Source organism: Marmota flaviventris, chromosome 8 (genome assembly GCF_047511675.1).
Source record: "Marmota flaviventris isolate mMarFla1 chromosome 8, mMarFla1.hap1, whole genome shotgun sequence".
Lineage (NCBI taxonomy): Eukaryota > Metazoa > Chordata > Mammalia > Rodentia > Sciuridae > Marmota > Marmota flaviventris.
In genome coordinates, this window is record NC_092505.1 from 13842597 (window position 1) to 13865241 (window position 22645).

The 22645-nt window shown below is 38.5% G+C and overlaps 1 protein-coding gene across 9 annotated transcripts in view; it reads left to right on the top strand.

The window, feature by feature from the left end:
* The window catches only part of Grik1 (glutamate ionotropic receptor kainate type subunit 1), a 379604-nt gene that overhangs the window by 265670 nt on the left and 91289 nt on the right, over positions 1-22645 (top strand). For all 9 annotated transcript variants that reach the window (XM_027929135.3, XM_027929137.3, XM_027929136.3 and 6 more), the window contains 3 exons: positions 7884-7937; positions 9630-9803; positions 18624-18767. In XM_027929135.3, coding sequence (XP_027784936.1) covers positions 7884-7937; positions 9630-9803; positions 18624-18767 — 372 coding nt within the window. The remainder of the gene's footprint in view (positions 1-7883; positions 7938-9629; positions 9804-18623; positions 18768-22645) is intronic.

The window sequence follows — 22645 nt, forward strand, 5'->3', positions numbered from 1 at the left end:
TACCTGGCTTGTTTTTACTGATGATCAACCTTAAACTTTGTGTGGCTAAAGGAGCATCCTATTTAGAGGACAGTGAGGGTGCAGCCGAAGGAAGTATCACAGTGATCAAATGATAAAAAGCTCAAAATTTCATCTTAAAAGTGCTGCTCTGAGATTTTATATTATTCAACTGGTTTCCTGAAGTTTCTTATGCTGAAAGAACTTATCTCTATCTTGAGGTAAAACCATTATTTTAGCTACATTGCATGTTACACATTTGGAAGTTATTCACCTGAAATTATTGACTAGAAACCATGTCTGATGGGCTAGAATTTATCCTCATATTGAGAAGGCTATAAAAGGAACCATATACTTCAGTTTAGTCAATAGAAACTTTCAAGACACCTATTTTTCAGTGGAAAGAAGCAGCAATAAAAACCCTATAAATATCACAAGAGTACCCTAAATTGCCTAGGGAAACTCCAGGTTCCATTTTAAGTTTTTGCTACTATGATAGCAGCACAATGCCAATTATTTCTGACATGTGGTTTGCCCTTGATGATGAATACTGGGAATCTGTGGAGAATAATTTTTTTCATGATAATTTTTGTTCGTGACTCCAAAGCATTGCATTGCCTTCTGGGAAATGATCAACTTGAAATATGGTACAGGCTTCTTAAGAGACTCGGATGTTATTGAAAGACTATTCCAACTAACTTTCTGGCTGTCTCATAGGATGACCTGTAGTCACCATTTAGACTGTATAAACTCCATCCTGTTCATCTTTACCTAAACTTCAGTGAGGAATTGTGAAACAAACTAAAATATGACCTTTGTGTTGCTCAGGCTGTGTTTGATAACCATCTATCAAAATCCAAGAGATGTCTTTCTCAGGAACAGGGCTAGACCAAGGAGGGCCAATGCTCCCATGAACGAGGTCATGAGAGTTCAGGGCTAGACCAAGGAGGGTCAATGCTCCTGTGAACAAGGTCATGAGGGTTCAGGGCTAGACCAAGGAGGGTCAATGCTCCTGTGAACAAGGTCATGAGGGTTCAGGGCTAGACCAAGGAGGGCCAATACTGCTAAGAAACAGGGTTCATTAGGGTTGCAAAAACTTCAGTAAGCAGTGGTACCAATGTGAGATCACCATTGTTAGTAATCAGTAAGTGTGTTCCAGGTATACTGATATCAATAGAGTCATTAGATTGCCTTTTCAAGGACCAAGTAACCTTGAGTTTTAATTTTGACTCTTGCAGATCCATTCAAACTACAAATTTTTTAAAAAGCAATAATTATTGTCTTGCCACTGAAATAAAAAAATTCCTGTGACATGTCCTGGCTCACTAGCAGAAAACAGAGAAAACCTTAAAGTAGGCACAGGCTACCCTTCCCTTGTTAGTTTAAGGGTTATGCTACGTAGGTAGAATGGAATGTCATAATGCAGAGGACTTCTCATCTTTTGGTATTGGTTTCTTTTGAGATCTTAAATTGATTCCATAATAATATAGAGTATGATGAATTATGAATGGTGATCACTGGAGTGGAAGGGAGAACTATTGGATTGGAAGCCTTTTGTTGTTGTTGTTGTTGTTACACTAACCCAACCCAGCTACACAGTTCACTTCTTTTTATAGGAAAAAAATTTTTTTTTCAACTTGTTCCAACCTTGATTATTTACGTATAGTAGAGAATAGTATAAAATCCCAATAGTATAGGATAAAGAATTGGAGCACCCTAGGAAGACATATGCCAAAAAACAGTGATAAGTATTTGTGAGATGAGTAAAGCATTGGCACCAAAGGGAAAGCTGAGTAAAAAAATAAAGCTGGCAGATATTAACCCACAATATTATTCCTGAATAGTTGCTAATGAAGACCCATAATTTGGACCCTAACCTTTCTAGCAAACAAGAGTTATAAACAAAATCACTTACATGACTCATGGTATTTATTTAACAGAAAAAAATGTACCTATTTGAAAGAACACGTTGTTCTGGTCCTAATAACCCTGCCATTCAGATGCCAGGGACCATGAGGTAGCAAATAGCAATACCTTTCCCACCTTATAGGCTAGGACCAGAACACATAAGCACAAGGATCCAGGAAATACAATCCTGTCTTGTGCCCTTGAGTTGGAAAAGTGACAAACAATACCAATGATGTGCACACTGGGTATCTTCTAGAATCAATAGTAGATACTCAATACCACCCCATCCTTGATGCTTAATGTTATCAAAAGGGCTAGTTTTTATCAAAAGACTACCAACTAAGAAAAGCCCAGGACCGGATGGGTATACAGCAGAGTTTTACAAAACCTTTAAAGAGGAACTAATACAAATACTTTTCAAGCTACTTCAGGAAATAGAAAAAGAGGGGGAACTTCCAAATTCATTCTACGAGGCCAACATCACCCTGATACCTAAACCAGACAAAGACACTTCAAAGAAAGAAAACTACAGACCAATATTTCTAATGAACCTAGATGCAAAAATCCTCAATAAAATTCTAGCGAATCGGATACAAAAACATATCAAAAAAATTGTGCACCATGATCAAGTAGGATTCATCCCTGGGATGCAAGGCTGTTTCAATATACGGAAATCAATAAATGTTATTCACCACATCAATAGACTTAAAAATAAGAACCATGTGATCATCTCGATAGATGCGGAAAAAGCATTCGACAAAGTACAGCATCCCTTTATGTTCAAAACTCTAGAAAAACTAGGGATAACAGGAACATACCTCAATATTGTAAAAGCAATCTATGCTAAGCCTCAGGCTAGCATCATTCTGAATGGAGAAAAATTGAAGGCATTCCCTCTAAAATCTGGAACAAGACAGGGATGCCCTCTTTCACCACTCCTGTTCAACATAGTTCTCGAAACACTGGCCAGAGCAATTAGACAGACGAAAGAAATTAAAGGCATAAAAATAGGAAAAGAAGAACTTAAATTATCACTATTTGCAGGTGACATGATTCTATACCTAGCAGACCCAAAAGGGTCTACAAAGAAACTATTAGAGCTAATAAATGAATTCAGCAAAGTGGCAGGATATAAAATCAACACGCATAAATCAAAGGCATTCCTGTATATCAGCGACAAATCCTCTGAAATGGAAATGAGGACAACCACTCCATTCACAATATCCTAAAAAAAAAAAATAAAATACTTGGGAATCAACCTAACAAAAGAGGTGAAAGACTTATACAATGAAAACTACAGAACCCTAAAGAGAGAAATAGAAGAAGATCTTAGAAGATGGAAAAATATACCCTGTTCATGGATAGGCAGAACTAACATCATCAAAATGGCGATATTACCAAAAGTTCTCTATAGGTTTAATGCAATGCCAATCAAAATCCCAACGGCATTTCTTGTAGAAATAGAGAAAGCAATCATGAAATTCATATGGAAAAATAAAAGACCCAGAATAGCAAAAACAATGCTAAGCAGGAAGTGTGAATCAGGCGGTATAGTGATACCAGACTTCAAACTATACTACAGAGCAATAGTAACAAAAACAGTATGGTACTGGTACCAAAACAGGCGGGTGGACCAATGGTACAGAATACAGGACACAGAAACCAATCCACAAAATTACAACTATCTTATATTCGATAAAGGGGCTAAAAGCATGCAATGAGGAAGGATAGCATCTTCAACAAATGGTGCTGGGAAAACTGGAAATCCATATGCAACAAAATGAGACTGAATCCCTTTCTCTCACCATGCACAAAAGTTAATTCAAAATGGATCAAGGAGCTTGATATCAAATCAGAGACACGCCGTCTGATAGAAGAAAAAGTTGGCTACGGTCTACATACTGTGGGGTCGGGCTCCAAATTCCTCAATAGGACACCCATAGCACAAAAGTTAATAACTAGAATCAACAAATGGGACTTACTCAAACTAAAAAGTTTTTTCTCAGCAAAAGAAACAATAAGAGAGGTAAATAGGGAGCCTACATCCTGGGAACAAATCTTTACTCCTCACACTTCAGATAGAGCCCTAATATCCAGAGTATACAAAGAACTCAAAAAATTAGACAATAAGATAACAAACAACCCAATCAACAAATGGGCCAAGGACCTGAACAGACACTTCTCAGAGGAGGACATACAATCAATCAACAAGTACATGAAAAAATGCTCACCATCTCTAGCAGTCAGAGAAATGCAAATCAAAACCACCCTAAGATACCATCTCACTCCAGTAAGATTGGCAGCCATTATGAAGTCAAACAACAACAAGTGCTGGTGAGGATGTGGGGAAAAGGGTACACTTGTACATTGCTGGTGGGACTGCAAATTGGTGCAGCCAATTTGGAAAGCAGTATGGAGATTTCTTGGAAAGGTGGGAATGGAACCACCATTTGACCCAGCTATTCCCCTTCTCGGTCTGTTCCCTAAAGACCTAAAAAGAGCATGCTACAGGGACACTGCTACATCGATGTTCATAGCAGCAGCACAATTCACAATAGCAAGACTGTGGAACCAACCTAGATGCCCTTTAATAGACGAATGGATAAAAAAAATGTGGCATTTATACACAATGGAGTATTACTCTGCATCAAAAAATGACAAAATCATAGAATTTGCAGGGAAATGGATGGCATTAGAGCAGATTATGCTAAGTGAAGCTAGCCAATCCCTAAAAAACAAATGCCAAATGTCTTCTTTGATATAAGGAGAGTAACTAAGAACAGAGTAGGGACGAAGAGCATGAGAAGAAGATTAACATTAAACAGGGATGAGAGGTGGGAGGGAAAGGGATAGAGAAGGGAAATTGCATGGAAATGGAAGGAGACCCTCAGGGTTATACAAAAGTACATACAAGAGGAAGTGAGGGGAAAGGGAAAAATAATACAAGGGGGAGAAATGAATGACAGTAGAGGGGTTAGAGAGAGAAGAGGGGAGGGGAGGGGAGGGGAGGGGGGATAGTAGAGGATAGGAAAGGCAGCAGAATACAACAGACACTAGTATGGCAATATGTAAATCAATGGATGTGTAACTGATGTGATTCTGCAGTCTGTATATGGGGTAAAAATGGGAGTTCATAACCCACTTGAATCAAAGTGTGAAATATGATATATCAAGAACTATGTAATGTTTTGAACAACAAACAATAAAAAAATTTTAAAAAGGGCTAGGTTTTTACTATTTATCAGTCTAATTCAATAATGTAATATAAAAATATTTAATAATAATGATTCATTTAGTAAGCAAGCATTATTAGAACATATTAATGGAAGCTTTTTATGGGTTATGCTGTCAATATGAACTGTACTGATAGCCACATTTATTATGTTGTAGTATATGTGACATGCATATTTTGTGCCACTAAAAATAATCAAAAGAGTGCCAGAATGAGTTTGTAACAACGCTACCTTGGTGAAGTATACATGCTTCCTCATCAGTTCGGCAGAAAAACACAGTATCAGAATTCAAAACTAATCGTCTGAAGAAAAAGTCATTTTGACAAAGAGCTATTAGGAAATTCTCCATATCAAGATTGTACCTTTTATTTTTAAAACTGACATTTATCCTGATGTGACATTTTCTTAATCCCTTAATGACTTTTAGTTGAAATACCAACACACGAAGAGAAAATCATAATGTGAAGGCAATGCTCTTATTTATAAAATATGCTACTATTAGAAGAATGGGCTGCTGGTCCCAAACAGTCTACAGACCACTCAAACAATTGAGGACAATTGTTTTAAAAGCATCATTTTCTGTGCCACTATACTTGTGGTTCTTTCTCGAAAGTTTTCATTCATTTAGTTCTAAATAGTCCACAAAGTTGTGGCCAATGAAGTTCATTCACTTGTTCTCTAATTTCTATTTCTAGAAATTCAAGGGAAGAACCAGCAAGTACTGACCCCAGCAATTACCCAGAAAGACAACAGGGATTTTTCTGATACAGCAAATAAAAAGTGTACCTAGAGGACCCAAGGGTTCTTTTTGCAATAAAAGCAGGCCTGTAGGCTGCTTATTCACCTAATTTCACGTCTCATTTCTAATGCTGAATTAGTGGCATATCAAATGAGTATTTGCCTCTAGGAATGATAAAAACAATAATAAAAATAATGAGTTAAATGACTGCTTTAAAAAAAAAGAAAAAGAAAAGTACTTATGCCCTCAATAGGGGATCAAAAGCCTCTATAATGAAGTTTAAAAAGAAAATTCTGCCCAAGTGAAAGCAGTAAACCCAGGTACCCTTGTATTTCATTTTTAATTCCAGAAACAATATTTCAACCTTAGCATCCAGTTCTACACTCAACATAAAACTTCTCCAAATTCCTTTCAGAAGGTGGTCTTGGCTGCAATTACACTGTCTAATGACCAAAGAGAAAAATTGGATTCCTGACTGACCCTGGCAGGCCAGCTCTTTATGCTGGAATGATATAAGAGACCAGCTAACAAGACCTCACCATGCATGGCTCTAAATGTTATTGATGGCCCTAAAGCAAGTCCACCTTTTAAAAATCCCTCTGTGCGCCTGGTCTTGTTATCACCATCGGAGTGACTTACATGCCGTTGGCTTCTGATTCACAGCAAGAGTTTCCTACCGTTTGTCTTACCTTCGGGACATTACAATCTCACGAAATACTCCTCAGGTTCACATGTTAGCAGAGATGATGTTAAGTATCTGATTAGTGTTCATGCTATGTTATATGCTGTCACTGAATATCTTCTTCATTCCTCATTCCCTTTCATGAAAAATCATTCTAGTTTAAACATTCTGGGTATTTTCCAGGAACTCTGATAACTTGTGTTGCCTTTCTCAAGCCCTTTTCAATCCATCTCATCAATCAAATTTCCAAAAATCTTTGTTCTTTAATGGAAAGGTACATGCTTACTATAAAGCAGTTATTCTCAAGCACTACAGGCTCCACTCTCCGAAATTCCAGTTCAGGAAGTCTCAGTGGTGGAGCCTAAGAATTTCTAATTTCAAAGCTTCCAGAACAGATTCTCACTTATATCCAGAATTGACCAGAGTTGTGGGAAAATTGGTAATAGAAACTTGATGTGTACATCTTCTTCATTCATCCCTCTAGAAAGTCTAAAATATAGTGCCCATGTAGTCCTTTGGATAACCTGCTCCTTAATTAAAAGATGTGGAAAACATTTTCAATTTTTCCTTCTACATTAACAACTATTTCCAGGAATCCAAAAATAAGATCACAGCCTATCAGACTGGTACACTTGTGCTTTCTAGTCACTTCCTTTTTCTCCTTTTCCAAGTAAAAAATAATCTGCACTTTCACAGATTTTCTGAAACCATCAATATCCCAAGTAGGCTACCAAGGTTCGGAATTTAGAGACAGTGTGAAAACGATTTCAGGACAATTCTTATCCTCCAATCTGCAAACACATCCTCTCTTCCCATCTCATTTTCTGGGACAAGATGGGAGAGGGGTCAAGAGAGCTTTCACAGGTGGACTCCTCTACAAATCCTGATTTAGGTACATCTACATGCCAGCAGTACCATTTCAGAATTTGATGCGTTCTACTCCAAAGCACACGTCATACTAGCACCAAGACAATAAATTATATTTGTAAGCAGAGAATTACTCAGAAACTTAGGCAATAGGAAAGACAAAACCCTGTGCCACTCTGGACAATTCCAATATAAAATTTGTTGAGCACGAACTAGTTTTAAATCCCATCACCAGATCTATTACTTCTATGCTAGTATAATGGACGTAAGTGGGATGGAGGTCAGTGGCCTTGCTCCACGCCAGTCACTAATTGGCCTTGGGTTTCTGATCTGCAGGTCTGTGGAGTTCTAAAGCCCCTTCCAATTCTATGTTCCCAAGCTTTTACAGCCACCTTACTAATGATCTATTTCTCGTTATAATTGTGTTTCTGATTCCTTCCCTATTTCTCTCTTGCAGATTTTGTTCATGGGCATGATGACCGAGTACTATCACTACTTTTTCACAACCCTGGTAAGCACATCTGGTAGAAGTATATTCTACATGATAGGAAAGCCCTCCACACAGTACTTTAAAGTCAATCCCTCTGGTGTCAAAGGCAGGATGTTGTCAAGTAGATTTGCTTTACTTTCCTAAGAATCTTCTAAATTCAGGAATGTTGAAAAGTAGGTTTATTTATCTCTTTTCTTCTCTTCTTTCCTAGCATTCTCTCCACCACTCTTTTAACTAGAATCAATTCATTGTGCATTTGGAAAGGGATGAATTCCACTACACAGAAACTAACAAAGTGCAAACTCTTCATACAGAAACATCATTTACAATTTCTATAAACATTAGAAAGTGCACTGAAGTGTGTCTTGGCATTTTTTGACCTGATGTAGCTTCGCAGCCTGTGTCCAGGAGACAGCAGGCTTAAACCAGAGTCACCTGCCAAGTACTTGGAAAACCATCAAGAAGAGGAATTTTGGAAATGCTCTGCACATTGAACATTTTGCATCATTAAGAAAAATTATGGCTCTAAACTTTAGAAATTAAAAAAAAAAGAAATGAGTTGCCTTAAATTTTGAGATATTATCAGTTCTCAGAAAATGATTTAGAGCATTTAATATAACAAAATGATGTGATAACTTTAATTCAATCAATTTCTGAAATCAATCACATGATTTGAGTAGGGGAATCAAAAAAAATTGGAACAAAGACCAAAGAACTTTCCTACTCATCCTCTTTATGGAAGTAGTACTTGCTGATTCAAGTAACCCTGAGAGTATCCAGGGGTGCAAAGGATCTCATGAAAATAATGCTTTCGGATAGTTGTAAAATCATTGGTGCTACTGAGGCTGGGGTGGAGAAGTGGGGTGCAGGATATAAGAAAACAGTTTGAAATGATCATGTTAGTCTGTTATAAATGTGAGTCAGTTTACACAGTTCTGGTTTATACCCAGCTTCATCTCTCATGAGAACACTGGTGGGTTAAATCCTTTCCATGAAGCATTGTCCAAAAGGGAATGAGTTCCAGTGTCAAAGATATTCTTCTGACCACATGCCCATGTACTCTAGTATATAGAACCCTTTGATTCTATTCTAAGCACATATTCAGTAGCACTCTTTATGTCCTCATTGTATGGAATATGAGGGATCTTCAGCGAGCTAGAGATAAGGTATTTCTTCCAGCCAGGAGTGATCTTCTTATCAAATAAATATGTAATTTCCAAATTTCACCTCCATGGGAAGTCCTGGAACAGCCTGAAACAGCAAATGATGGAGAAAGGTGATACTACAACTGACCAGTGGATCATTCTTAACTTTGTCATGTCACCAAAAAGAACTTCAGTCTCTTCACTTATAAAATAAACACATTGAACCAAATGGACACAAAGACCCCTTCCAGATCCCCAAACACTACATCTTAGGAAGATAATTCTAAGATTCGCAGAATGTCACATTCTATGCCCAAGGATATACCTATAATGACGGCCAAATTCCTCTTCTTGCTGTATCTAAGTGCTAACGGTAATGCAGAAAAATGAATAAAAATGAAAACTGCTTACTGTCTTAGAGTTTCTCAGGCAGCATGTGAATGAGAAACAATGAGAAATGTGTGATAATGGCTGCCAATTTGTTTTAATCTATTTGTTGCTTCGGCAATAACTTAAGAAGAAGATGATGTTAATTCATTTCATTTTTATCATTTTTAATACTGCACAGGACTTATTTGCTTTAGATCTGGAGCTCTATAGGTACAGTGGCGTAAATATGACTGGGTTCCGGTTGCTCAACATTGACAATCCTCATGTGTCATCCATCATCGAGAAGTGGTCCATGGAGCGCTTGCAGGCTCCCCCAAGGCCAGAGACTGGTCTTTTGGATGGAATGATGACAGTAAGTAGTTTTAAAATAAAATAATTTGAGACAATGTTTGAATTCCTCAAGGGACCAGGCTAAGAATCTTGTATGCCTTCTAGACTGTGAGAAAATGATATTATAGTGTATGTTTTCACATGTATGAGAGAAAAAGAAGTAGGCTTTTTGTGTATTTTGAAAGGCTATGCCTGGCTAGTATCAAAAAATCTGCTATTTAAAGCTTCTCAATTCTACTGGCCTCAGAGAAAGAGTTGACAAGGGTAGCCACGGCCATCAACCAAATGAAGAGAAAGCAGGAACCAAATCAAGGGCACTTGAAGAGAGATTTGCCCCTGGGAATGTGGCCATGGGAAAGGGGGAGGGAGGGAGGGAGGGAGGAGGAACAACCTGCCTATAAAAGTTAGGCAGAAGAAGTTTGCCTTCCTTATTTCTGCCACATCTCAGCAAGTGGAAGCAGATGTGGAAAAATGCCAGATTTGCATACAGACTGTGCGTTCACTTTCTCCCTGCCCTGGATACATATAGGCACATCTCTGCAGACACTGACAGTGCTTAACACCAGCCATATGTTGCTCTTGAAGCAGATGCCAAGCCTGTCTCCTTAGAAGTCAGAGGTACTCTACTGAACAGGAAAACTGCAAACTGCCTCATCAAGAGAGACCCTCACTAACATCATTTGTCTCTTGTTGTCAAATGTACCTACCCTCACTTCATTTCTCTAACGAAGCTCCCTGGGTGATGAAGAAAATAAATTTAAAAAAAAAAATACTTTCCATGTAGGAGCAGTGGCATCTAAGGGGAAAGATATCGGGAATATGAGCAGGTAATAGCATTTTAAATTGGCATAGTATTTCATTCTCTGTTCCCAATCATAGAGAGAAGCACTCTTGCTTTTAAGATGCAATTTACTGATAACTAAAAGATACCATCTCACAGAGAAATAAACTTGGGATTTTTTTTTTTTCCTATGAGGAACAAATGAAAAGAAGAAATAAATGAATGAATTTAGTGGTTCTGGATGATTCCATGTTCAGAGTTCCTGACTGTTTTTCAAACCTGAAATAACTCATAAAACACACAGCGATCTGAGAGATAATGATGGGAAGCATTTTGGTACAAATGAGCCTTGAGGAGATTTAAAACCTTGCTTTGAATAAGAATAAGTAGAGAATATCAGTGTAACACCAGAGAGGGAGAAAACAGTAGAGAGAGGCACTGTCAGCTTTTCTGTTCTTTCTCTTGGATTTGTAATTCTAGTGAATTCAAATATGATTCAAAATCCTCTACCCACCTCCAGGCCTTCCAACAAGATTTCTACCATAGGGTGAGCTTTCCAATCATTTTTACCTGTGCTTGGTATATATAACTAAGGAGTTATCCTTTGAAGCTGTTTTAACAGAGATTATGGATTCATGCCAAACATTAAATATTCATCACAAGTATGGCTTAATTTACCCAAAAAAAGTAGCTGTGTGTTCAATTATACTGAGCTGACAGACTAGTTCATACATATCTGTGGAGATGAGGAAGATCAGAGAACGAGGGAGACAGGCTTTGCAATTTATATGGAATCACTAAGGTGATGCTTCCAGGGGCCTGGGGTAATGGCAAGCTTACAGGCAGCAAGCACAGCAGAGCTGAGTCCCAAAGGACAGGAGACACCCTAATCTACTTAGGGTTTATTGCTGTCATCCCACCTAGAGAGGCGTTTCAAGGCTGAGTTCTTATTGTTAATATTAGGAACTATAAAAAGGAAAGCGGGGACTTATTAGACCAGAAGAAGGTGGTTCACCACAGTGCTGCAAAATGGGTAGAATAACAATACCAGATCACAGTAATACCAGTCAAAGAAAAAAAAAGAAGGTAATAGGATGTAGCATCCACTAACAATCTGAACCCACAGTTGTGCAGATATAACTTTGAAACTGACAATGTGACGCAGAGTATTGCTCATTATTTATCCAAAGACTCTGCCTTGCCCTGTACCTTCTTCTCCTGTTTTTCCTGAATGTGGCTACATTAGAGAAATGGAAACTGAGTCATGGAGCATGAAAGGCACACATCTGGGGACATTCAATGGACCAATCACGGAACTGGGCCAAGAGGGCACACCCCATGTCCCCAAGTTCAGGCCCAAGGCTCACAAATCTTCAGTTGCCTCTACTAAAACTCTCTCTTTTCTAGCTTAAAGATGACAAGCCCTTGGGTTGCAGTTTCATTAGGTCTCCATATGAGACCCTGCACTCGTCCATTCTTGCATGTCAAGTGCTTGTTGCTCGCCCTGCCCAGAGCCCGTCACTATCCAGGCTGCTCAAATGCTGCCTCGCCAAGGGAGACTTATGAACATAGCTGCATATTAGTGGTAGCTCTTCTCTGTTGTTCTGTCCACCTTGCCTTTTCTTCATAACCCTTATGGCTTCATACCCTATGTTTTGGTTTGTTGGTTCCACGCCTTCCCCTACAGGACTATAAATTTCATGAGGACAGATACATTGTCTTTTGGTACTCCACTCTGTCCCCAGCACTAGAAAGGCCTATCACAAAGTAAATGTAAAGTTAATAAAGGCATTACTGTACTAAATGAATATGAATTAACCTTCCATTGAGATATACTATGTTAATAAAAAATAGTCAAGTACCTATGAAATATTTCTACAAAAGTCTAAAGAAAGTCCCTAAAATAAGAAATATAGCCAGGCATGTTGGCACATGCCTGTAATTCCAGTGGCCCAGGAGGCTGAGGCAGGAGAATCCCAAGTTCAAAGCCAGCCTCAGCAAAAAGCAAGGTGCTAAGCAACTCAGTGAGACCTTGTCTCTAAATAAAATACAAAATAGGGCTGGGCATATGGCTCCATGATCAAGTGCCTCTGAGTTCAATCCCCAGTACAGAAGAAGAAGAAGAAGAAGAAGAAGAAGAAGAAGAAGAAGAAGAAGAGGAGGAGGAGGAGGAAGAAGAAAGAAAGAAAGAAAGAAAGAAAGAAAGAAAGAAAGAAAGAAAGAAAGAAAGAAAGAAAGAAAGAAAGAAAGAAAGATGCATGAGTAACATAGTTAGAGGTTACTTTAAATTAATATGATTTTTTTTAAACTTCTCATAAACTAACCAGCCTTAATGTCATTACCATAAGTAATTGTGAGTACTGCCATTACTATAAGAGAATTATATTCTCTAAAATCCTACTTATTTTCCTATTATTATGCAAGGTAAATATCCTGGTAGCCTTTTATAGTCATACTTTTCCAGGTGCCACATACATTTAGAGATGTTTATATAAATATATAATATAGGAATTAGGAAATAATATTAGAAAAGCCCATATGTTTTTACTTCTATCCTAAGACTTTCCTATTTTCCCTTAAGTCCTTTATTTGAAAAGTCTTAGAAATTCATACACTAAAAAAAAAATCTCAAAGAATATTCTCACATATGTCAAAACACATTCAAGTCTGAAAATAGAGATGTCAGTCATACCCAAGTTCAAAAACTCTTGACTCTAGACCTAAAAATAGATTTAATTAAAGAGAAACATATTGACTTTAAAAATACAGTTAAAATTAGTTAATTAAGAAAACTGTCACTGAGTGAATAGAGTTAGAAAACAGTAGAACTCACTATTAAAAAACATCTTGAGATTTAAAAAGGACGTTTTATCAATTAAAGTGTTAACATTTGGGAAGTTTAGTGTACTATTCTTTTTTAAATCTACTTCATTCCTTTCACTATGTTTAATTTGTTCCTACCTGTTGGCTTTGGATATAGATAGCATAATGGAGTGGCCCATTCCACTTACATGGATTCTCTTCTGATGGGGGACCAAAGCCGTGAATAACTCAATTCTGCACAGAAGCCACAAAACACTGATTTGCCATCTGCCTTCTCAGTTGCTCAAATGCACTCACAGGGTGAAGTTGAGTCAGCAGCTTTACCCTGATCTCTGCCATGTACCATTTCCCATATTGTGGTCCACAGGGAAGATATCTTCAGAAAAAACACCTTGAGTCCCCGCTGCTACTCCTGTAATGAAAGACAATAGGAAGCTGGATTAGTAGAAAAATGAAGATCTTTCAGGTGAGGAAAGCTTAGGTTTAGGACTTGGCTGTATCTCCTGAATACAACTAGGTGATCTGAGCAAGTTATTTAGCCTCTCTGAGTCTGTCTGTTGGCTTATAAATCTGTATAATAATACTTTATCGTATCATTCCACCACTTAAATTAGAGAATATACACAAACCTTCTAGAACATAGAATTTATTTTATAATACTAGCTGTTTTGCCAATAGTCAACAAAAGAACAAGACATTCTGAAATGACAAGGCAGAATCCTATTCTGCCTTATTCAAGAAAGAGTCTATTTACTTGTAGGAGACCCATCCCTTGTGTTGTACCAGTAACCCATGATGGACCCTTACCTGGGACCTGTATGACCTTGTATGCCTGTGCAATTACTCAGCTATTTTCTCCACCTCCACATATAGTCCTCTTTCACCTATTGCTTAGTCTCTCTCAAAAGTCAGTAAATGTTCACTGAGATTTAAATTATGCCAATCTCTCTTGCCAAACCTCACTAAACCTGCTGGAGTTGCTGTCCTAATTACTGAATTTCTTGATTGTGAATATATGTTGATCTCTTCACCACCTTCTCAAACCCATTTCCAAATCCTGCTTATATGACTCTTTCCCACCTCCTGGGTGTTCAGGTGCTCAGGATGAGCAATGCCTCCTCCTCTGCCATTTTGGCTTCCTCAACAGCATCCACTTCCACAGGCATGTGCTCCACAGCAGGGTTCCTGAAAAGTACTAGTCCTCCACCAGTACCCAAATCCTCATCACTTCAATGAGACAATTCTCAGAAAAGAGGAAATCTAGCCAACTGTTAAGTGGGAAATTCCTGTTAAAGCTACCATGGGTTAGATAATTTGGATTTTAAGAGTGGAACTTATTAACACCAAGCCAGAGAGACAGGTCAGGAAATTAGAAAGAAAGGATGTTATTTGGAAGCACTTCTCTACTAGAAAATTGCCTTGTCCATTCATATCAGGTTTTCAAATGTTTCCAAATTGGGACAGAAAATGGGAAACCTAGCTTCTTGCCCATTTGCTCTCCAAAGAAAAGATCTCTCTCTAGAATTCCGATCTCCTCCAGCTTTTCCCACTAGCAATTACATCCCAGCTAGGCACTAAAGCATGGGGACATTATAAGGCCATATAATCCTGTCCCAAAGGTGAGATGACATTCATTGGTTTGTGTTAGAAGTCCCCACAGCCATCCTTGGTTTGATGGTTTGCTCAAAAGATTCATAGAACTTATACTCACATTAACAGTTTATACAATAAAAAGTTACAGAGTAAAATCAGCACAGGAAAAAGTCACAAATGATTGAGTTCAAGAGAAGCCAGGCATGAGCTTCCATGTGGTTTTTCCTAGTGAACTCACTTAGAAAGCATTCAGTTCTCAGCAATGATGTTTGACAATGTGCATGGTGTACTACTAACCAGTAGTAGTTGAGTGAGATACTCACTCAAACTTTGGTGTCCAGTGTCGTAATTGGAGGCCATTCACATAGGCATAGAGCACCCACATAGATAACCTCAGTCTCCATAAACTTAATGTAGAATGAAATTTGACTTTCCTTTTCAAGCTGCCTCCAGACTGGTATGGACAATAAAATGGTTCAAAATTATAGATCTGATCAGTGCTTTTCAAATCCAAAGAAAACCATTAATTCTAAAAGCATGCTACTCCTTGACATAAAATGTGTTTTAGATGGGGGAACATTTATACTATAGAGCACTAATAAACCACCGTGGCATGTCCTCCTCTTTTCTGTTTAATGCTGGAGGGCTGCATACTGAACAGAAACTCTCAAGTCATTTTTGATAATAGGTAATGTAATAGACATTGGTTAGGTTTAAAATTTTCTTCTTCCAAATGTGTTTATGCTCACATTTGATATATATCAAAAGCCTGGGTGAAATCACATTGCTCAGTGCTCCTAAGAAAAACTTTTTACCACTACCAGGATCATGAAATAAGAATACACAATGTTTGGTTATTACAATTTGCAGTAAAGCATTAGCTCAGCAGGCTTGGGGGTGCCCAAGGCCTGCACGTTCCAAAGAAAGGATAGCCCTTGACTGGCTCCTAGGAAATGACTTTTAAGCCTTTGGAAAACCTTATCTGATAAGAAAGTTTCTGTATTGCTGGGGTCTTGGGTCATCCAGACAATGTACACTAATGTGATTATGGTATGTGTCTGGGGCTCTGAACCATGCTGTATCAATTTACACACACACACACACACACACACACAAAGAAAGAAAGGGAGAGATATGTATCTGAGCATCTGAGAATTTTACTTACTATTCTTTAAACAACACAGTATAACAATTATTTACATAGCATTTACATTGTACTAAGTGTTATAAGTAATCTAGAGATCATTCAAAGTATATAAGGAGAATGTGTGTAAGTTACAAGCCAATACTGCACCATTATGTGCGGGACTTGGGAATCTTCAGATTTTTGCTATCCAAGAAAGGCCCTGAAAGGAATGCCCCATGGATACTAAGGGAAGAGTTTGCAAATTCAAATTTGTAAAAGAGTGTATTCTGCTGATAAAAAGTCTGGATTGCCACAGTGCAGCAGCTATGAGTGTGAATTTTAAAATCTGAGTTTGCATTCTGAGTTGGAATTCTTACTCCTTTTCTTACCAGCTATATAACTTGAAGCAAAGATTCAATTTCACTGTCTGTAAATGGAAACAATGCCCATTTCAAAAGTTTGATTTTTAGCAATTAAAGGTTCTAACATACTTAAAATGCTTATGGTACCTGGCATGTAGAAAATTGTCAATGAATATCAGCTATTATTGTGCTTTTACTGTAATGATTAAATCATTGGACAAGTAACTTGGTTAAAAAGTAACACACCTTCATGTATAAGAGCATACACTCCGTTACCAAATTATGGGGCTTCAGTATTGGTTTTCCCACCATTAGTTTCGTTTCCCACCGTTTAACCTCTTCATTTCTTTTCTATAATGGAGTAAAAGTGATGGTGAATATTTAGTGTTTTTAAAGGACTCATGACAGGACTTGAAATACAATGAGTTCTCAATAAATGCTCTTGATTGCATTTTACAAGATCTCAATCTGTCAGTAGCTTGCTTTCTCCCAATAAACCCAATTTGAAATGGCAGAGTGGTGAAAAACAAGGGGTGCTAGAATGAAGTAGCCATGAATTTAAAGTCTGCCATGCAACTGATTAGCAGAGTGGACTTTTCCACTTATTTTCTATGAGCCTCAGTTTTCTCATCTACAAAATGAATTATGTCAATCTTGAATTGAAATTATAAAGCATTTTTAAGCTTTAGTAATGGCCACCACCTCTATATGATATTTGCATGTTATATAGGTATGAATGAAATGATTAATCTTAAAACTTTGGAATTATTCACCTTATTTTATTATTTGGGGATTATGCACATTATTTTATCTGATAGTATTAAGTAACATTAATGCCTTCAGTGGACATTTATTAAATTGGTTTTATGTACCAAGAACTGTTCTAGGAGTTGTATGCAGTGGTGCATGCTTTTAATCACAGTGACTCAGAAGGGAGAGGCAGGAGCAAGTTCAAGGCCCCCCTCATGAACTCAGCAAGGCCCTAAACAACTTAGCAAGATCATGTATCTGAATAAAAATCAAATGGACTGAGTATGCACAGAAAAATAAGGATTCAAAATAGAGGTATCAGGCTTCAAAGATTGACAAGACAAAATATATATTAATCTCTATTCTCTCTTTCACCTCCATCAAGACATAATCAATGCATAGCAAGTGGTGAATGAATCAACTAATTGCAAAAAAAAAAGGATTCTAGGCTTAACTCTGACAATTATTCACTATATACTTATGGCCCTCCACAAATCAATATCCTGCCTAGAGGTCATATTTTTTCGCATAATAAATAGCTTTATCTATCTGTACTGCTTATTTTGGAGAGTTGAGAATTTCAAATGAGTTAATAATGTATTTAAAGTTGCAATGAAACCCCTCCAGTAAAATGTGAAGGTATTTTAATATTTTATCCCCAAAGAAAACCACAGAGCAGTATATCTTATAAAATTCTGTAAGCATCATAAAAAACTTTGCAAATGAGAAGAATTTCATGAGGAATGGAAGAAAATGCCCGGCTCCAAGGAAGAATGACTACTTTCAATCTCTGTCAGGGAAATACCTGCTGGCCTGAGCCAGCATATTCTAATTCACATGGCTATTCCTCAGAGGGTCTTCCCAAACTTGCTCTTGAACTCAATTCTCTGACCTCAGCTTTCTCAACCCTAGTAAACAAAAGTGACATAGGCATCCTTATCTAGAAATCACCTATTAGTTTTAGTTACAGGAGTTTCTTTCTACGAAATATAAACCAGTAAATACATAAATAAATGTAGATAAATTCTGAGAGACAAAATCTGGTTGTGAAATAGGGAGCTTATGTAACTTCTAGCTCAGGGTAGTTGATCTTAACACCATGCTTAACATGGAAGATGCTCAAAAATATTTGTTTCCTGAATCAAGTCTTTTGTGGCTAATCTGAGTTGCTCTCTTTTTTTTAAAAGAAGAATTCCAAACAAAACAGATGTGACTCCAAATTGCTCTGGAGTGCAAAGTATCATTTTGGAGACAGAGAGCTATCAGAGAAGGGAAACTGCACAGCTGAATAATAAGCTATTTTTGAGATCAGATACATAAAAGTGAAGAAGCAGGAGGAGTGGACACAGAGGTAAAGGAAGGTAAGAGAGGTGGAACTGAAGATCTTATCTGTGTTTTCCTCCACAGACTGAGGCAGCTCTGATGTATGATGCCGTGTACATGGTGGCCATTGCCTCCCACCGGGCCTCGCAGCTGACTGTCAGCTCCCTACAGTGCCACCGACACAAGCCATGGCGCCTTGGACCCAGATTTATGAACCTGATCAAAGAGGCAAGTGGTGGTCTCTTGCAGCCCAGTCAGCCCCTCAGCTCAGCACTGCTCTTTCCCACATGCTTCTGTTGGCATGATGCTTACAGGAGAGGGGAAGCCATTGTCAGCCAGTCCTCTCAGGTCTCAGTGTCAAAGATTTGCCTAGAAAACTTCTACGAATTTTCTAATGTGATGCTGAGAAGTTCAAAGAAGCTGTCAGGTCATAATTCCCTCTCTCGAATTTCAGCCATGATGCCAGCTACTGCAGGCCCTCACGGGAGCGTGTTCCCAGTGTAGTAAGTCAAGAGGAGGGTTTGTTCATTGCTGAAGGGTAACAGAAAAAGAAAGGTTCTACATTGTCAGGCATGATTCCTGTGGCTCCTAAAGCTTGGGCTATCCAGCACCCATAAAGCTACCTCTTTATCTTAATAGTACCACGATTATTTTGCAATTTCTTAACCAATGAGAAGACTTTAGTCCTAACTGAGCTTATTCAGCACAACAGGGCAAGGGGAGTTCTTGGCTAGTGTCCTGGGATCCCTTACATCCCCCACAATGTCCTATTCTTTATAGCACTGTAACTTTGCTTCCAAAGACACTCTTCTGCGAACACAAGACTCTATATGTACGGGGTCTTGGATTAAATTTGTCTCCAACTTGCACCTTAGGGTCTTTATGGACTGTGCAATATAAAATAAGACTCTCAGGAACAGCCAGGCCTGACTAAACATGCACCATATTCCGTGACAGGCTATTTTCTCTGTGGGATACAGAGATTTGCCTCTCAAGTAAAGACCATCTTTGATCTCCATACTAGAGGAAGATGGAGTAAGTCAAACCCCTAGGTGAGAAGAATTGGGTGGGGAGATAGTACAAGAGAAAAACCAATGCATTATCCTAAGGAAAGATGCCTGCTTTGGGCTCAATCTCTTCTGGTCTCTTCAGCACCTGCAGACCCTCTTTCAAGCTGTTCAATCCACTTCCCATTAAAGGCTGACTCAAATTCATAAAGGTGAGGACGAAACTGGCAGGATGTGTAAGGAGTAAGTCCCCAGCCTCCAAAACAAGGTTGCTTTCAAGACTGGGACTGGGGTATGAATGAAGGAAGCCCTCACTTTTAGGTGTAATCCCTACACTTGCACAAGACTGAGAAGGACTTCTTCTTTAAACACTGTGACTCTCTTCTTCCTAGTCCCAACAGTGACTATCTGCATTTATATCCCAGCTCTACGAACTCTCATGAGCAATAGAGTCTGGGCAGGTTATTTAACCTGTGTGGGAACACAACTATCTACCTCTCAGCATTATTGTGTGCATAAAGAGGAAGACTGCTGCTCATGAAGAACAGTGTAGGAGCCCAATAAGAATTTGAGGTATTAGCTATTCTCTAGGCAAGGGAACAAACCACTAGCAACAGTTGACTGAGAGAATGGTTTCAGGAATTTAAAACTGGCAACAACAACAACAACAGCAAAGAAATCACAAATAGGCATGAAATGAAATGCCCTTTCTGACAGCTACATAAATCTGACACACTGTGCCTAATAGAAAAACATCACATGGCCTCCTCTTCTCCCCACAGTGATCATGGCTATGGCCTCAATTGCCATCCTGATTACCTTGATCTTTAACACGAGAACAGCTGGTTCCCTTTTATCTCGTACCAGGGCAAGGAGAGGCAAAAGCTACATAAAAGCTTGAGATCAAACACTCAGAGCACCCCAAGCACCTTTTTGCTTGTACTTAAGTTGCATAAGAAGGTGAAATTACCAAGCTCCATTTAGGCATGTTTAAAGAAATAATGAGCTCCAGCATGAGAGACCATATTGAAAGCAAGAAAGCATTTTAAATTCATTCACTCCAAAGAGCAAATTCCCCATTCTCGGGCTCCACAGTTGGAGGTGAAAGGAAGGATGTGGGGGAGAATGCATCAGCAATCCTCATCACCTTTGTTCACATCCTCTTTTGTCTCGTGAGATACAGAGCCATCTGCTACCTTTGGCGGGATATAGGTACCTGCCGAGAAGATGGGTTGTGGGAGTGGGTAACCAGGAGCAATGCCCCAGCCTATTGGAAGACTGGCACAGAGGAAATTCTGAGACGAACTAAAGCATGCAGAAGAGAAAACGCAGGTGTTTCTTTAGATGAGCACACGACTCAACAAAACTTTGCAAGTGCAGAGTTTTATTAGGAAACGTGAAATAAGGCAATTAGTCCTAAAACTTCCCCTAGTCCTTTCTTTTAGGAGTTTCACTTTCCAAAACTAGAATTAGAAAGAATGTAAAAGAGAAAGTCAGCGGATTGAATTTATGGGGTGAAGATCAAATTTGTCACAGGAGGTAAACTTCCCGAGCAGAGGTGGTTGCACGTGTACTAATCCCTGATAAATGCACATTGTTCAGAATCAGGAAGCCTTTCGGATGTGTATCTCAAGTTGCCTATCATTCATTGTTTGAAGCTCAGTGGAGACAGGGGAGAGAAAAAGAACATTTGAAGCATGAGTGAGTATAATATAGTGTTAGTGAGTATGATATAGTGCTGGGCATTTGCAAAACAAGTATGTTTTAAGAAATGACAAATTCCCATTTAACAAGAATTACTGGAAGTCCATTATGTAAATTATATGTATAACTTGCACTCTGAAACACACATACACACACACACACACACACACACACACACACACACATGGTGTGGTGCTGAGGATTGAATCTAGAGCCTCACAGATGCTAAGCAAATGCTTTATACTGAGTTATACCCCCAACCCTCTATGTACGTACTTGTAACTTGTCATCACACAGGCTAGTCCTTCTCCAAAATAGCAGATATGAACTCTGCCATTCACTAATATAAATTCTACATTGTTAAGAAATTATAAGTTTCATTGAAGCTTTCCTATACCACTGGGTAAATCCTATACCCTTGATCAGGTTATGTGGGGGTCTCTAGAGACCTTGCCTCTGATCCCCCATGCCATCTCTCTCATCTCCTTCCCAGTCTCCAACACTTGCTAAACTTGCTGGGCTCCCTGAACTTGCCATATAATCCTGTTAAATTTTCTTCCCTCTGATTAAAAATTCCATCCTCCACTATATAATACTTTATGTCTCAATGCAAGCAGTAGTTCCTATCTTCTGGCCTTGACTCACAAATGTGGGTTCCTTATCTCCACTCCAGCTGTTATTACACTGTCATTTTTTTTTTGAGGGGGATGTCTGTTGTTAAGCTATGCTATTCCAGTCTCAGTTTCCTAGATTTTCACAACAATGGATGAAGAATAAGTGCCCAATAACATATGAATTTATTATCAAATTAATGATTGAACAAAGAAACTTAAGAACACATGCTTATAGCCTGTATGTGAATGTAATTGCTCTAGGACATAGTCAGTGCATGAATATCACATCCAGAAACAATTCAAGAAGGCAGAGAAAAGGGATGGACCAGTCCTGTCCCAGACATGAATTCCAATGGGACAGTGAGGCAGAGGTCTTAGGAATACAGCAACCCATTTAGCTGTAGCACTGGCAACACAGGACGTGAGATTCAATGGCAGTGATATCAGTGTGAACTTAGGTCATTTACCTTCTTTGTTACTCAATTCCTGCTTCTATAAAATGGGAATAAAAATATCCACTGCACATGCTTGTGTGGATTACATGTAACACACTGCACATGCTTGTGTGGATACTATGTAAAACCTAGCAAAATGTCTCTCATGCAGTTGTTGCTCAGAAAAGAGTAGCTACCATCAAATAGAAGGTTCTGTTAAAAGTGTGTACCATGGAAGGTGGTGACTTGTCATCACACGGGCTAGTACTTCCCAAAAATGGCAGATATGAACTCTGCCATTCACTAATATAAATTCTACAGAAGAAATGAGGCAGTGAATGGAAAAC